Source organism: Lasioglossum baleicum, unplaced genomic scaffold (genome assembly GCF_051020765.1).
Source record: "Lasioglossum baleicum unplaced genomic scaffold, iyLasBale1 scaffold0021, whole genome shotgun sequence".
NCBI lineage: Eukaryota > Metazoa > Arthropoda > Insecta > Hymenoptera > Halictidae > Lasioglossum > Lasioglossum baleicum.
In genome coordinates this window covers 3,127,870-3,144,236 of record NW_027469081.1, presented here as the reverse complement: position 1 = coordinate 3,144,236, position 16,367 = coordinate 3,127,870, and the positions used below count along the sequence as shown (strand labels likewise).

General features: G+C 44.4%; 2 protein-coding genes across 6 annotated transcripts in view; one reads left to right on the top strand and one right to left on the bottom strand.

The window, feature by feature from the left end:
* Positions 1-408: 408 nt before the first annotated feature.
* Positions 409-11,291, top strand: Doa (CDC like kinase darkener of apricot). The gene is made up of 9 exons (XM_076445146.1): positions 409-1,440; positions 4,610-4,688; positions 6,539-6,605; positions 7,088-7,201; positions 7,768-7,858; positions 7,928-8,098; positions 8,516-8,645; positions 8,736-8,986; positions 9,550-11,291. Exons 1-9 carry the CDS (start codon positions 409-411, stop codon positions 9,760-9,762), a joined length of 2,148 nt encoding a protein of 715 aa, XP_076301261.1. The 3' UTR covers positions 9,763-11,291.
* The window catches only part of Men (NADP-dependent malic enzyme), a 22,035-nt gene continuing 16,945 nt past the window's right edge, over positions 11,278-16,367 (bottom strand). For all 5 annotated transcript variants that reach the window (XM_076445150.1, XM_076445149.1, XM_076445152.1 and 2 more), the window contains 6 exons: positions 15,643-15,801; positions 15,205-15,567; positions 13,816-14,127; positions 12,469-12,837; positions 11,784-12,078; positions 11,278-11,707 (listed from right to left, as the gene is read on the bottom strand). In XM_076445150.1, the coding sequence (XP_076301265.1) occupies positions 11,592-11,707; positions 11,784-12,078; positions 12,469-12,837; positions 13,816-14,127; positions 15,205-15,567; positions 15,643-15,801 (1,614 nt within the window). In that variant the 3' untranslated portion in view covers positions 11,278-11,591. The remainder of the gene's footprint in view (positions 11,708-11,783; positions 12,079-12,468; positions 12,838-13,815; positions 14,128-15,204; positions 15,568-15,642; positions 15,802-16,367) is intronic.

Sequence of the window (16,367 nt, the reverse complement as noted above, 5' to 3'; positions counted from 1 at the left end):
TCTTCGTCGATACCACCCCGGACAATCTGTCACGAGCAAGTTGGACACTCTCTTGAGGCGACCTTGAGCTTCCCGAGGACAAGGTGTTCCGCTCGGGAATCGGTCACTCCAGCCAATCGAACGCGAACGAAAAACAAACGGGATCGAAAGGTAGCCGCGACGCGTGCTAAAAAAGCAACAGTTATTTCGGTAGGGGACCGTTCGAGACGTTTCCAACCGTTTTTCGCACCCTGTCCAACAGATAGAGAGAGATAGAGAGAGAAAGAGAACGATCGAAGTGAATGTAGCTCTCGCAACGCGAGCGGCCCGTGTGTTCGAATCGGCGCCAAGTCGCTCGAGGAGAAGCCGCTGAAGCCCGTTCGTCCGAAGGTTTCGAGTAAATAGAACGTCTAACACACTGCCGTCTCGATGTTCATATTCGCGCCACGCGACAACATGTCGACGACTCGTCAGGGCTCGACGAGCCGGCGAAACCGTTACGCCAGGTCGTCGACGACCACCAGCGTCACGCAGATGCTCAGCGATTCCTGCTCGAGCTTGTTACAACGACTGACCACCAGGGTACGCGGCACGTCCACCATAAACGACAACGTGGGCGGCAAGCCGGCCGCCAGGCGATCCCCTAACAACGCCAGAAGCCGTTTCGACGACGAGTATCTGTCCTATGCCAGGAAGAAACGTCACGATCGCGGTCACTTGGATTACAGACGTACGCACGAGCGTGATCACAGCTACATCCGCCGAGAGGACAGCCCGTTCGTACGCGACGAGAAGACCCTGGAGCCTTCGGTGTCTCGCAGCATAGTCAAGAGTCCCGTGAACCTGGTGCTGACCGAGAAAGCGTATCCTTACGTGAAGTCCGCCACCGCGAGAGAATTCAAACGCGAGAAGACGCCCGCCTATCAGAGAACCGACCGCGGCACCTTGTTGAACAGGGTGGAATCCTATCGGAGGTATGGGAGACACAAGTCGGGCCTCGCGGAAACCTGGACCCGAAAAGTTCGACCGTATAGAAACGGCAAAAGCGAGCAGCTCGAGTCCAGCTCGACAGCGCTCAGATCAACCCGGCCGATCAAGCTGGAGACGAACACCGAGCGGAACGATACTAAGAACGACGCAGACCCTGACAAAACTCCCACCGGCAGCGTGGCGCATGAAGTCGGCGTAGACGCTGTATTGACCATAGACGAAGACGATCCGGTGATCCTCGAGAGAGCCACGAAAAGGAAGGAGATCCAAAGCTTGATCATGAAGTACGCCGCCATGGAGGAGACGTACAGCCAACTGGCTGCCGGCGGCACTATCAAAATGCGACCCAGCACCACGGACATTATCGCCAGCAAGTATAGGAAAAGCGCCCATCGAACCGAGCAAAAAGACGCGACGAAGAACGCGTCGGCGAGTGTCGTTAACATCGCGGACGCGATTCAACACGCGATTGTAAGTTGTCGAGCCGCACGCTGGCTTCTGTGGCCGCCGGCTGCTCGCGGCAGTATTGTCCCGTTGTTGCTGTTGCCCCTACCCCCCGCTGATGATCCCTCTCACCGCGTGACTGACTCTGTTTTGCGTTTACCCGTGTTTAACTCCTACTACTACTGCGTTACACTTATTCATACCGGCGCGGCGCGGCGCCGAAGCATTCGCAGACGCACGACGGATGCAAACGTGTCCACTAACGACGCATACCAACCAACCCCCACAACCACGCGAAACTACTCCGAATGGTGTCTTCTTAACGTCCTGCAGATCTTGAGTACCCTTGCCGTGAGAGTTCTTGGACACCGGGGATCATTCACGCTCGAGTTATCTTATCGAGCTCACCGACGTGATGTTCGGGACTCGAGCTCTCCCCGTCTTCTTTTGATTTAGGGGATCGGTACCGATCTGTTGCTCGTCCGCGAGAAGATGGCACGCGAAACCCCCCAACGGAGTAGACTCGTTTCCAGGATTGCAAGGGTGCGCGATGCGCCTTCTCGTTCTTCGATAATGCAAAGATAAGGTTTTCCAGTAGTCAAAAGCGCTGGGTAAAAGATCAATCTAGGCCGCGATCGCCCTCAAACATCCTATTTTTACGTTTACGAGGCGTAATTCGCATTATTCGCCAGCTTGTACGAGCAGAGCGGGGGGAAATAATCCTATTTATTTTTAAGTATGTGTACAACTGTGAAAATAAAGTAATTTATTTGAGGCAGTAATTTTTTTTGAGAATAGTATTTTATTTGAAGAGTATTGCAAATATTTGTATTTTGTCTTTATTTTCAATTTTAAATATTATTGCTGAAAATAATGGTTCGAATTCAATACATTTATGGGTGTAAAGCGTTTCTTAACGACAAGATAGACTCTATGTTTATGCGGTTCCGCAAAGTATTATAACAATGCAAAAAGTAAACTATTTTATTTCGGGGATCAAATTGTTGAAATAGAAATATGTATTTTATTTTTGAGGTCCAGATTGTTAAAATAGAAAGATTTTATTTTTGAAATTGTATATCTTATTTAAAATACGATTTTCTTTAAGCAAAATAAAATATTTTAAAAAAATATTACAAGTACTATTTAATATTTTAGATTTTATGTTGCTTAAAGAAAATAGTATTTTAAATAAGATGTACAATTTCGAAAATAAAATATTTCTATGTTAACAATCTATAACACGAGACAAAATATGTTACTTTTTGCATTATTATAGAATACTCTGAGAAACCACATAAACATACAGTCCATCTTATCGTTAAGAAACGACTTACACTCGTAAATGTGTTGAATTCGAACCATTATTTTCAGCAACAATATTTGAAATTGAAAATAAAGACAAAATACAAATATTTACTGTGTCAAATAAATTATTTTATCTTTGTGTTATCAAGAAATGAGAAGGCGCATCCCGCACCGTTGCAATCCTGGCAAAATAAGTCTACCTCCTTAACGCTAGGTTCATTCGGGTGGGATCAACACTCGGATTAAAACAACGTATGGAAGTTGGAAGAAGTTTCCAAGTACTCCTAAAATCCTGCGTTCGTCTTCTTCGTCGAGCGATTGGCGAACTATATTTTTAATGCGAGGTAGAGGTAGCAGGTGTAGTGGGGTATAGACACCTGAAAGTTTCACCTGTGCCTTCTTCTCCTGGAAGGTCGATCGTCTATGCGATTCTGAAGAGACTCTTGGAGCCGGAGGTAGCTCGAGGATCGACAGTACTGTTTAATGATGTTGATGAGAAAGTTTGACGGACCGATGTGACCGAATGAGTATCGTTGACCCTGCCTTCTTACTTTTCTGACGAAACGCAAGTTCGTTGAGGTCCCGTGATGATTGAGATGATCAGATCCGACCGCGTTTTGCTCGATAAGATCGATAAGATAGGCTCAAAGTGTCGATCGGCACTGTCGCGGTGGCGACGCCTCACGAGGATCGATCGTCGGATCGATCATCGTGGAGCCACCACCGGCGCAACCACGTAAGTACTCGAAGTTTCTGGCAATGATTGATTAATTAACAATAATAGATAAATTCCTCTCCGAGCGTGTTAGATAATGAATATATAACGAGCCCTCGAAAGAAGCTGTCCGACGACCATGTCTCCATTTTTCTGTCCATGTTCCAACGACGAGTCGAACCTCATTCGCTCTTTTTTCTTACATATATTCGAATGAACGTTTTTTCTTTTTATACAATATGCTTTCGCGATTCACATGTGTCTATTCGAGTATCTTTGAAGAATCGTGACGGCTCCTTCGAGGCGATTAGAAACCTAACTTTAACACAAGAGTACAGAATAGAAATAACGAGCTTAGGAAAAAGTAATACGATAAACAAAAAGTACGTCTAAAAATACATATAGATATATAAGAGGTAAAGAATATATGAGCATATATATATATACTTATAAAAATATATATATACATATGAAAAAGTCAAATAATAATAATAATAATAATAGAAAAATGAAAAAAAATGTTCGCTTTGTGCCGATGGTAAATTCGTAACCGCAACTTTCTGACTTGGCAAACCATTTTGCCCTCTCCCCTTTCTCTCTGATTGTTGGGTTACCATCTCCGTTGTAATGGAATGGAATTGGATATGGCACACGGATTGGTCACTATGGTCGACTGGGCGCTCGGATCGGGTGGTTCTCGATGATGACCGATGACGATGATGATTGATCCCCCTACTTCCTCCCCACCGACACACTCGTACGTTCGTCCGTGCTTACACACGTCCTCTACCGCGTGTTACACGGGTCTCCGCCCTCGTGGTGGTGGTGGTGGTGGTGGATGACGGTGTGTGGCAATCGGTTGACGCGACGGCCCTGGATGTGGACCCCAACAACAACAACGACGACGATCGTCTATCCTGCTGATGGAACGCAACAACTGGATGCTTCTTATTCTTCTTGGCCCTCTGGTGAACCTGACGATGCAATCGACGACGATGGACCGGTCCTGGACCGTTTGCTACTACCTCTCTGGTCGGCTCTACATCACGATACCGAACACACGGACGCTATGATCCGGACGCCAAACCGGTGCGCGCCTGTGTCCACACTGTGATTGGGTCCTCTCTCTCTTGGCACGCGCCGCTGATACCGATTTCGCCGGCCCATACGTAGAGCCCACGACCGCCCTCCGTCAAGGACGACGAAGACGGCCACCTTGTTTACCAATCCGGCGACATCCTGGCAAATAGATGTTCGTGAATACGTGAATACACTCATTGTAGTAGATTTAAGCAAGCCTCAGATCGATTGATCGGTCGATCGATCGGACGGTTACCTACGGTATCTGCCCATAGTCTCTCTTTGTCTCGAGGCCTCCTTCCCGCCACGCCTGTCTCTCTCTCTCTCTCTCTCTCTCTCTTTCTGCCTTCAGTATTGTCTACCCTGCTTCATCTTCGTCCATCTACCGTTTATCAATTTTTTTTTTAGTTTCTACTTTACACCCACCTTCCAGTGGAAGTGGAAAGTCCCAGGGGACAAGTGTCTAGAAGCTCTAGTTTATTTTTAATTAATATATATTTTCGATCAAGTCTCTCAATCCCCCAAAAAGTGACTTAATTTTTTTCATCGGTCTCAGGAAAGATTATTTTTGTTCAGTTGAAACGTTGTTTCCAGTTTGTTTAACGTTAATGATAGTTATCGTTTCCGTTAGGTGTAGGACAAACTAGACTACGCAGTGTCCATAGAACCGATTCTTTTTCTCTCTCTCTCGCTCAATGTTCAAGCGATATAGGAATTCTTATTCCTCTCTCTCTCTCTCTTTCTCTCTGTTGAAACACGTCTTCTTTTACACATCTCTGTTTTCCCGTGCCTACGGCTCGTGTTTTCCTTCCGCTTGATTCATTGGTGCTTAATCACGCGAACGATCATACACTGCGTCGTGTCCGAACGAAAGCTTACGCCGCTGGCACACAGCGTTTTCCTTCAGATTTCCGATCGACTCCGTGCAGAGCGTTCACATTCCTACACTTTTAGAAGGATGCAACTAATTCATTTCGTGTAATGATGAAACCGCGAACCGAAATGCTACTCGGGAAATAGAACTGAAGGAAATGTGATCGTCCTGCGTGAGAGAGTTCGATCGACATTTTGGTTCGTGTCACCGTTTTCAGAATCGTGACGATTTTCAGACGAACGTTCGCCAAAGAATCGAAATTTAAGTCTGGTAGTTCTGTCACACGTTACTCCAGAAACGAAGCAGATTGACGGTAGTTCCCAAAGAGAAGCCGGTTCGAGTGTTTAGGGGAATTCAGGTCCTCTGTACTCGAATCAACGTCCCCTCCGAATGATCGCCGATGGTGAAGTTGGGCTGGAGAGATAGAGAAACGAAGGAAGGAGGAGAGATAAAGAGAAACTACGCTTGCGCTATCTCCTCGAGACGTCTTCTTCGGGATGACGTGTTCCTGTCTCTTTAAAATAGGCGCGCGAGGACATTCGACATTCACTCTCATTATCCTGATGAGCTCTCTGTGTTCGCATTCCGAAATGCGGTTCCGCTCAATTTCACTTGATTTGATATCCGAGAGAAACAACGGGATGATAGAACAACAATGATGCCTAAATCATGATCCATCAGATAGATCCGGACTGACAGTCAATGTCCTGTCCTCAGCTGCCGTTTTACGGTTAGGGTACCTCGGCCTTTAGGAGAACAGCAGTTTCGATCGATATCAAGCTCTCTATGATACCGTTTTTTTTTCACTTTATCATACATCCGTTCACGACGTTACGGTGTACAGTATGATCGGCCGAACGTCCATTATTTGGAAGTGCGTCCTTGTTGCTCTCCTCTTCGTCTGGCAAATCCTCTCTGAGAGAATAGCTGAAGAGAAAAGAGTTAGGTCGTCGAAGTGGGTAAAATGTCCCTGGGGTTTGTTTGACGAGATTATCGAGGGACATTTTACCCAGTGTGATCTCGAGAACGAGGACCGAGAAAAAGGGTCTCGTTCTCGGATCATCCTGAGTGGAGCAACGTGGTCGACCTTCCGTGGACGCGAGGTCTTCGACGTCTGCCGGGCGCTCATCTATCTTTTTACATTGCAGATAAAGTACTGGCCACCCTAGGAGAGGGTACTTTTGGAAAAGTTGTCAAGGTTAAGGACTTGCAAATGTAAGTGGCAGCTCACGTAACTACTACGTAGGTAACCTACACCTCGCGAGTCTCTTCTGCGTCTATGGCTCTTCTATCCGTCTCCTCTATCCTCTCCTCTTCTTCCTTATCCTTTGCCGGCTACCCCGAGACCGACGAGGAATACACACACGGTCCATCCGAAAGGTGCGTGGCGCGACTCGCGAGTCATAGCACGCTCAGAAATAGCTGTGCCGCACTGTCACAAAATGACGCGCGGGTAGTCGCAATAATAGGATGGCCTTGCACTTTGTTTTACACGGACCGGCAGAGCCGTCCTCCCGAGAGGAGCCTAGCGAAACTCGCATCAGCTTTTTTCCTTATCCCCCCGAATATCGTTCCGTTGCCGTCTTCGCCGATTAGGCGATTCTAGCGTCGAGTCCTGCGACGAGGAATCACGTTGGAGCCGCCTCGGGGCCGGACACGCAGTCAGTCGTCTAATTAAAGTACAATGACGTTTGCAGGGATCACGTGATGGCTCTGAAAATTATCAAGAACGTAGAGAAGTATAGGGAAGCCGCGAAGCTCGAAATAAACGCCTTAGAGAAAATCGCCACCAAGGATCCGGAAGGACAGCAGTTAGTATCTCTTCAGGGATATCGTGTTCGACGTACTGGCGACAAGTATTCCGGGATGCAGCGATATATTCATTTACAGTAAACTCTACATCTGAAAACAGTGCTCTATCTATTTCCATTATGTCTGACTACTGGACTGCGGATTTTGTGCATTTGTGACGAAAATGAGTGAGCGTAATTTTAAACAATAAAGAGATCGCCTCTGTCACCCTCAATAACGTCGTCTAATAGACGCATTTAACATTGTAATGTAAAAGAAAGATTTCTATGCTTTCTTCGGGACAATTATTGAAAATCCTATTAATATGTAGGCTTATACTTAGTTCCTATATATTTTCCATAAAGATCCGCAGTCTACCAATCGCCGAAAGATGAATGAGAGCTGAATCCCGTTCAGTTGCACATTCTGATTCACCACACTAGCAGGAAGATAATCTATTTTCGACTGTTACTGTAAATAAATACCCGGCCGCTGCATCGTCACGCTTATGAGAATACTTTTCCTCAGATATACAGTGTTTACATGCTTTGGCACGCTGGACTCAATGTTTTTGCTACTCTTTCAGCCTGTGCGTAAAGATGCTCGACTGGTTCAACTACCACGGGCACATGTGCATAGCCTTCGAGATGCTTGGGCTTAGCGTATTCGATTTCTTGGTATGTATACTATGTTATTAACTGGATCCAGTGTCACAGATACTGACCTCCTGATTCTTTTGTTTGTAGAGAGACAACAGTTATCAGCCCTATCCATTGGAACACGTTAGGCACATTGGATACCAGCTTTGCTATGCCGTCAAATTCCTCCATGATAACAAACTGACGCACACCGATTTGAAACCGGAAAATATACTATTCGTCGACTCGGACTACGACAGTATATACCAGAACAAAAGGGTAAGAGACTAGTACATCTTTGTGGTTCAACAATTTTCCTGTTCAACTCGAAGACGTTTGACTGCGGATCTTTATGCGTTTATGGCTTCTGAAAATAAGATTTGACTTGGTTCCACTTTCTCTTCAAGAATTCATCTAAAAAGATAGCAAATTGATTTCCTTGAAAATTCAAACGAATCGTGAAATTTTTCGAGCGGCAGTCCCTGAATCACAGCAGGCGACCGCGCTAAGAGAGAACAGAAGTTTCCTTGAAACCTGAAAATATGCAGACGTTCCTCGGACTCGCTATTTATTTGATTAGCAAAAACGTATCTTGCGATAGGCGATTAGTGTCTAAAAGATGTGTCAGGTTAAGCGTAATATTTGCTCGGATGTGTGGAGAGCTGTAGAGTTGAAACGAAGTGACTTGTTTTCAAGCGAAAGGACATCCGGCGCGTGAAACGGACAGACATCAGGCTGATCGATTTCGGCAGCGCCACGTTCGACCATGAACACCACAGCACGATCGTCAGTACGAGACATTACAGAGCACCCGAAGTAATTTTAGGTAAGCGTAAGCGAAGAACCAGTCGGATGAAATCATCGCGGCCGAGCCAGAGAAACACGCACGCTGACACGGGAACTTTTATTTCTGTAGAATTAGGTTGGTCCCAGCCTTGCGACGTTTGGTCGATCGGCTGCATCCTTTTCGAACTACACCTGGGTATTACTTTATTCCAAACACACGACAACCGCGAGCACTTAGCAATGATGGAGCGTATACTTGGCACGGTTCCACATCGCATGGCCCGCAAGACCAAGACCAAGTATTTCTACCACGGTAAATTGGACTGGGACGAAAAGAGCTCCGCCGGTAGATACGTTCGTGTCAATTGCAAGCCTTTGCACGTGAGTACTCAACCGACAAAACCGCCATTTTACAAGCCTCGTTTGGAAATTTCTGCAAAGACCTTTTGCATCCGTATTTTCTATTAAAGTAAGTCCTCGACTTACGTGGTTCATCACTGATAAATAGCTTAATGCCTGCGTTGTATACAAGCAGACACTTACACTACCGCTAGAAAGTATCCGGACACTTCCTTTTTCTCTACAAAACGTAGTTTAAGTTACTAGGACAAATACTTAGAACAATTTTGTCACTCATAATTATTATTATTATTATTAGAATTTATTTTTATGTACAGAGTATATAATAAAAATGCAATAATATAATTTCCATCCCCAAATACGAAAACTAGTGGGACGGTCTCGGTGCTTGAAAGGATTTCGAGTTTCACTTTGTTTCATTTCCAAGCTGCAGAGCGAATTCAGAGAATTTTTTTTGAAACGAATTTCACGAATTTCACAGTTAGGAATTGGCTTTCTGTGTGATTCTGGCTTCTAAAATTCCGCGTAAGTCGAGGACATGCTGTATTCGGGACCAGACTGACGTTGTTTTCTTTTTTGAACAGCGTTGTATGCTTTCGGAGGACGAGGAGCACCGGCAACTGTTTGACCTGATCCAAAAGATGCTGGAGTACGAACCATCCCAAAGGATAGTCCTGAAGGACGCATTGACACATCCTTTCTTCGATGCTCTGCCAGCACATCAAAGATTACCGGACCTCCGTGCAGCTGGTGACACTCAGCAACCTCATGAACGATCACACTCCCTCTCCCGATGAAGCTAGGAAAGGGACCGACTTCCCTGCTGGACAGACACTCCATTATCGACGACACTACTGCTTTACGTCACCGTTCTGACATCCTTGAATCTTACGAGACTGTATCTTTCCCCCGACACTGTGATTCGATGACGTTGGCCGAGACTTCAAACGTTGATCAGTCGGTACCACAAATGAGAATATTGTGTAGGCACGAGAATGCTTTATATCAAGTAAGGAAGAACGACAGAGAGAGAGAGAGAGAGAGAGAGAGAGAGAGAGAGAGAGAGAGAGAGAGAGAGATATCAGATTCGATGATTCTATAACGATCGTCAGCCGGTGATGATCGCGGAGAAATTGTTAGTCTACGCGATTGCAAGCGTAATAAAAATAAAAGAAAGCAGTAGTGAGAAATGGTGCTGTGGAACTCGGACTCAATTAAGTATGTTGTACACAACGGATCGCTAATGTATCGTCGTTCTCGTCTCCGTTGGCAGACAACAGAATGAGGGTAGATAGCTAAATTATACTTGACGAGATCCCTGTAACTGGCGCTCGAATCGGCCAGTGTGTCTGCTCAGTGTAGCGTAACAGAGTCCCAACAAATCACATCGTGTAAACATTTTCTAAAGAAAGAAAAAGCGCTCCTTCTGTACATTTTATTCTTTAATTTTATTACAATGTTATGATGCAACAAATGTTTGGAGTAAAGAAGAAAAAAAAGAACAAGGTCGCAGTTTATACTCTTGTTTGTTATAGATTGATGACCACGACCGTGTCTAGTAGTAAGAATCAGATTAGCGGATAAGTCAAGTAAATATACGCGTACGTGTTGATGATAATTCAATTTACGACGGGAGAGAAAGAGAGGGAGAGTGAGAGAGAGTGCGAATGAAAACGAGAGCGAAAAACGCCAATTCATCGTAGCAAACGAAGAAAAAAGAAGGGATGCATGCTGCAACGGTCTCGGAAATACCGCGAGATAAGCATTTTCGAAAGAAAGAAAAAGTACACCGTTCGATGTCCATTTTTTTTTCTTTGCGCGTCTAAGCGACGCTGCAGTCTTTTTTCGTTCGGCGCATATGTGAATATTTTGTTAAATTGTCTCGTGTTGTTGTAGACAATCATGTGTGTGTGTGTTATGGTTTCATCCACAATCTTGCAAAAATTGAAAGGAAGGTGAAACACGATTTTCATTACATCTGCTATATCCAGCAGAAAAACCTACGATTAGTTTTTACACGCGTGTATCGCATACCGGTGTTTTCGAGAGAATAAAATAAAAGCGCGACGCTTTTACACGAAGAAGAGGGAACCTCTGCTTTTGTTTCGTTTAATAAGCAATTACGAAATAAAGAATCATGAGACGACAAAGATAGGGCTTTCCGTCGCCATCATGTTCACCCTTGTTTGCCGTTTAATTCTTCTACACACAACATGACGGAAGTTTTAAAGGATAATCCTGCTGCTCGCATGAAACTGGAAATTATGTCTAAGCACCGAAAAAAATGCTGTCTCGAGTAGCAATAAAACACATTTCTTTCAAATAATTTGTACGAACTTTATTCAATTCAACCAGTTAATTAAGCTTCATCCCAATAATAATTTAACGCGATCTCGAACATTCATACAAAACGGAAAACGGATGCTTTTACACACGCACACGACCATACACCTCCTCTCTCACGCATTCGCTCGGAACATAATAAATCAGCTACGTATGATCCTGCTCAACAGGTTCTTGCGATCTAGTGCCGAATAGAAAAGTAAATGTGAAACACATGTTGCGGCGCACGTATTCAACATATTTAAAAAAATTGACCGCGTTTCATCGGTAACAGTCAAGAGGTTTATAATTTAGGCCAGTCGTATACTGGCGGTATAGACGATTTGTAACTTGTTTCGTATAGTTGCGCTTTGATAAACTCTTCGTGGTCCTTTGGCTCTGGGAAAACCGATGCTAGGTCTGCAAAGAACAATAAAACGTGGATAACATGTCATTTTGTACGTGACATCTAACAAATATAGAAGATTTTCCTTACTATTTTCGTAGGCGTATTTCGTCACCGCCAAGGCTATCGTCAACGAACATTTCTGAATATCTTGCAACGGCGGGTACAGGTTTCCGGAGTCCAAATCTTCTTGCGAGACGATGTCAGCTAACGCTTTAGCAGATACTAGGAACGTCTCCTCGGGAATTGTACGCATAGCGACGGAGATCACTCCCAAAGCAACTCCGGGGAAAATGTAACTGTTGTTTCCCTGGCCAGGATTGAAGGTCTTGCCGTTGTAGGTTACCGGGGGGAAGGGCGAGCCACTCGCGAATATGCATTTTCCCTGAAAAAGGAATACAGGTTTATCAGATGTTATTCGCCGTTGACAAAACTGTTGGTCTGATTCTGTAGTTTCGAGACTTTAGATTTGGGTTTAGGTATTAACCCTTAACACTCGAGTGGGGACTCTGAGACGCCATTAAAAATTGCTGTACTACTATTGAAGATATTGTTTACATTATTAAATATGTCAATAACTAATCACTTAGTAAACTGTCAATAAAATGAAAAAAATCATAGGGAATTGAAATATTCTAACTAGGAAGAAACGTTTAATTTTCCAGTTAAAATAGCTCCGAGTGCAAAGGGTTAAAAATTACAAGGATTGTGAATCGGATTCGTTTACTACACGTGAAATATCTGCTTTAGATTTTTGTCGGGAAGGTTCTTTTACCTTTGTCGCAATGTAAGCTTGTTCAGCAGTACATTCAGCTTTGCTTGTCGGATTACTCAGGGCGAAAATCACTGGTTTGTCATTGTTTCTGCCCATTTCTTCCAATATTTCAGTAGTGAAAGCACCGCCCACGGCAGCAGCGCCAATAAGAACAGTAGGTTTCGCTGTCTTCACCACTTCCGCTAATGTGTCGATCGTCTGACCGTCACGCGCGAACACTAATTTATGCTCGGTTATACCACCGGATGGACGATTCTTCACGATCAACCCCTTCGAGTCGACCATCCATATCTTGCTTTTGGCTTCCTCTTCGGAGACACCTTCTTTCCGCATTGCCATTACGCACAGCCACGCGATACCCAGAGATGCCTGCAATAAATTAGTCATCGTCAATGTCTCCATTTTTTCACTACCCGAACACTGAAAATTTCTGTGTAATAATTACTGTATTATACAGGGTGACAAGAAATAACGGAGTTAATAATTTCTTATTATAATTCTGTCAAATTGACGAATTTTTAAAAACCAAATAATAACAACAATAACGTGGACCTTTAGTATTCATATATTTAAGAAGTTTGCGCCGATACAGAGGCTCAAACGTGTCTTGAAATTTTCGGCAATGGGCCGCAGCTCTTCTGGCGTCATTCGGTCCCACTCCTGGTACAGAGATTTTTTCAATGACTCCAAATTTTTATGGGGCCGGGCACAGGCCCTGGCCTCCAAAATCGACCACACGCTGTAGTCCATCTGGTTGAGATTCGGTGAGTACGGCGGCCATTCCACAGATGTGATGAAACCTGGAAAATGGGCTTTGCACCACTCCTGAGTCGTTTTCGCCCTGTGGGCCGGCGCAGAATTCTGCTGTAACGTCCATTCCGGATCGCCGAGGTGCTGTTGGGCCCACAGAAGTACGACGGCTTCGAGAATGTCCCGTCGATACACTTCTTGGTTGATTTCGACCCCTTCATCCACGAAAACCGTAGCAAATCCCATTTTCCAGGTTTCATCACATCTGCGGAATGGCCGCCGTCCTCACCGGATCTCAACTCTATGAACTCCAGCGTTTGGTCGATTTTGGAGGCCAGGGCCTGTGCTAAGCCCCATAAAAGTTTCGAGTCGCTGAAAAAATCTCTGCGCCGGGTGTGGGACCGAATGACGCCAGAAGAGCTGCGGTCCACAGCCGAAAATATCAAAACACGTTTGAGCCTCTGAATCGGCTCAAAGGGTGGCCACTTCGAAACTTATGTTATGGTTGTTACCATTTGGTTTTTCAAAATTCGTCGATTTGACAGAATTCTAATAAGAAATGTTTAACTCCGTTATTTCTTGTCACCCTGTATTTACCTCTCCAGCACCCTGGAATACGATCGTGTTCTCCGAAAGTTTCGTGCCGGTGACACGAAGAGAGGCCAGCAGTCCAGCGACAGCAACGGCAGCTGTTCCTTGGATGTCGTCGTTGAAAGTACAATAGTCCTCGCGGTACTTGGCCAATAATTTGAACGCGTTAGCGTTGCCGAAATCTTCGAACTGAATCAAAGTGTTCTGGCCGTATCGTCTCACCACAGAAGACATGAACTCGTCTATGAAGTCGCTGTACTCCTTGCCAGTAACACGTTTGTGCTTGTGGCCAATGTAAAGTGGATCGTCCAACAAACTCTGAAACAGAAAATAGTTAGCCGGATCTGCTTCGAGCCGATATATCGATTATAGCCTGCGAAATTTTCCATTACGATAGAATCTTGTTTTCATCCTGACAAATCAAGGGACAAGACAGTTCAGATAATAGAGGTTCGTTAGATACGCAATTACATGGGACTGCGCGTTCACTTTGTCTAATTGAAAGTACCCTGAACAGCAGTTAAGATAATAGAGGATAGTTGTGAGTACGTTTATCTGATGCCGAGCTTCCGATGCTTTGGTTTCTACCGTGGTTTAATATTGGAATTATCAGATCTAGTGCACACCAGATTGAGCAGATATATAAAATGATAATGGGAGTCTTTTCCAACAGACACACACACCGCTATACCACGTATACGTACGCGAGGATTGCATGGGTCCGGGATCCCACTTCTGATTTCTCGATAATGCAAAGACGGGGTTTTTAGCAGTCAAAATCGCTAGATGAAAGATCAATCTAGGACGCTGTTTGCCTCAAAAGTTCTTTTACGTTTTCGAGCAATGGTTTTGCAATATTTTGCTGAAAATATTGCAAAACCATTGCTCGGAAACGTAAAAAAGGACTTTTGAGGCAAACAGCGCCCTAGATCTTTCATCTAGCTATTTTGACTACTAAAAAACCCCGTCTTTGCATTATCGAGAAATCAGAAGTGGAATCCCGGATCCATGCAATCCTCGCGTACGTATACGTGGTCTAGCGGTGTGCGAGTGTTGGAAAAGCCTACCGTAACTCTGTTCATATGTGTTTCATAGTCTTTATCAATCTATCGTTGAGATATTAGCACTAGACCCTGTAACATGAAATACTCCAGTATAGGCCCCTAAAATTCCTAGACCAGGACCATCATATCATTCAGAGGTTTCCACAGAAGGAGGAAACTGGGTCCCGGCTGACAAAAGTACAACGGAATGTATACTAATCAAGAAATGCAAAGTCCAAATTAGGGACAGGGCTGATTGGACAAAAGGATTACCATTATGTTATTCTTTTCAATCGTTTCCTCGTAATCTATACCGGTGGCATTTCTGAGGTTATAGTGCAGTACAACTCACTTGAGTATTTGTTCCGACGTCCAAAGTGATGGGAAGACACTGATGAGGCTTGATACCAGCCAACGCAGTGTACAAGGACAATTTACCAACGGGGATTCCCATACCATACGCGCCTAAATCTCCCAAACCAAGTATTCTCTCTCCGTCCGTGACAACGACCGCACGCACGTCGTGTTCAGGCCAATTTTTCAAAATGTCGTACACGTGTCCCTTGTCGTGTATGCTAATAAATAAACCGCGTGGCCTGCGGTATATTAAACCAAACTTTTGACAAGCTAGACCCACTGTGGGGGTGTACACCAGGGGCATCATTTTAGCCACGTCATCCCCTAATAAACGGTAGAACAGCTTCTCGTTTCTGTCCTGCAAGTTGAAATATTTTTCTTGTTTATACTCGTGTTTGAAACGAAATCGAAAATCTGCGGAAACTCTACTTACCAGTAGACCGATCAGATAGATGTATTTTGAGAGATCATCGGTATAACGGTCAAGGTTCAGACGACACAATTCTAATTGTTCGTCCTGAGTTTTCACGACTGCTGGTAGGAGACCATGTATTCCCAACGTTTGCCTTTCCGTGATGGAAAATGCCATTCCCTGCAACGCAGAAGAAACATTCCTTATTAATAGAATGCGGATGTTTACGCGGTTTGCGATCTGAATTTATGAATGTTCCAGCATTTTTATTTTTGATATATTCTTCGATAAACTGCGATAAATTGCGTCTCTGAAATTGTCAGTAAAATAATAGTTTTGTCTTCAGGTCGATCGAGTATATAAAACATAATTTCTTCGACGTAATTACATAGAACGACGAGATTGATTAATTTCAATTTTTATGAGTGTTAAGTGGACAGAGTTTTTGGACATCCGGATACCCCGACCTTGACGGATATTACGGTGCTCGGCGAAATAGGTTAACGAGGAAATTCTTGCGAGTCGCAAGTGAACGTGAGTGAAAGGCGATCAGCTGTTCCCTCGACTTGGCTTTACGTCATCAGCTGGTATATACATTATACATATTATCGCCTGCTATACTCTACCAGTGAATAAGTTAACTATCATTAAAAAGTATAATATACTTCTGATTATATTCAATCTTTCGATGAAATTTTTAACATATCGCGCTGTGCAGTATGCAATCAGTATTATAAGACCGCATA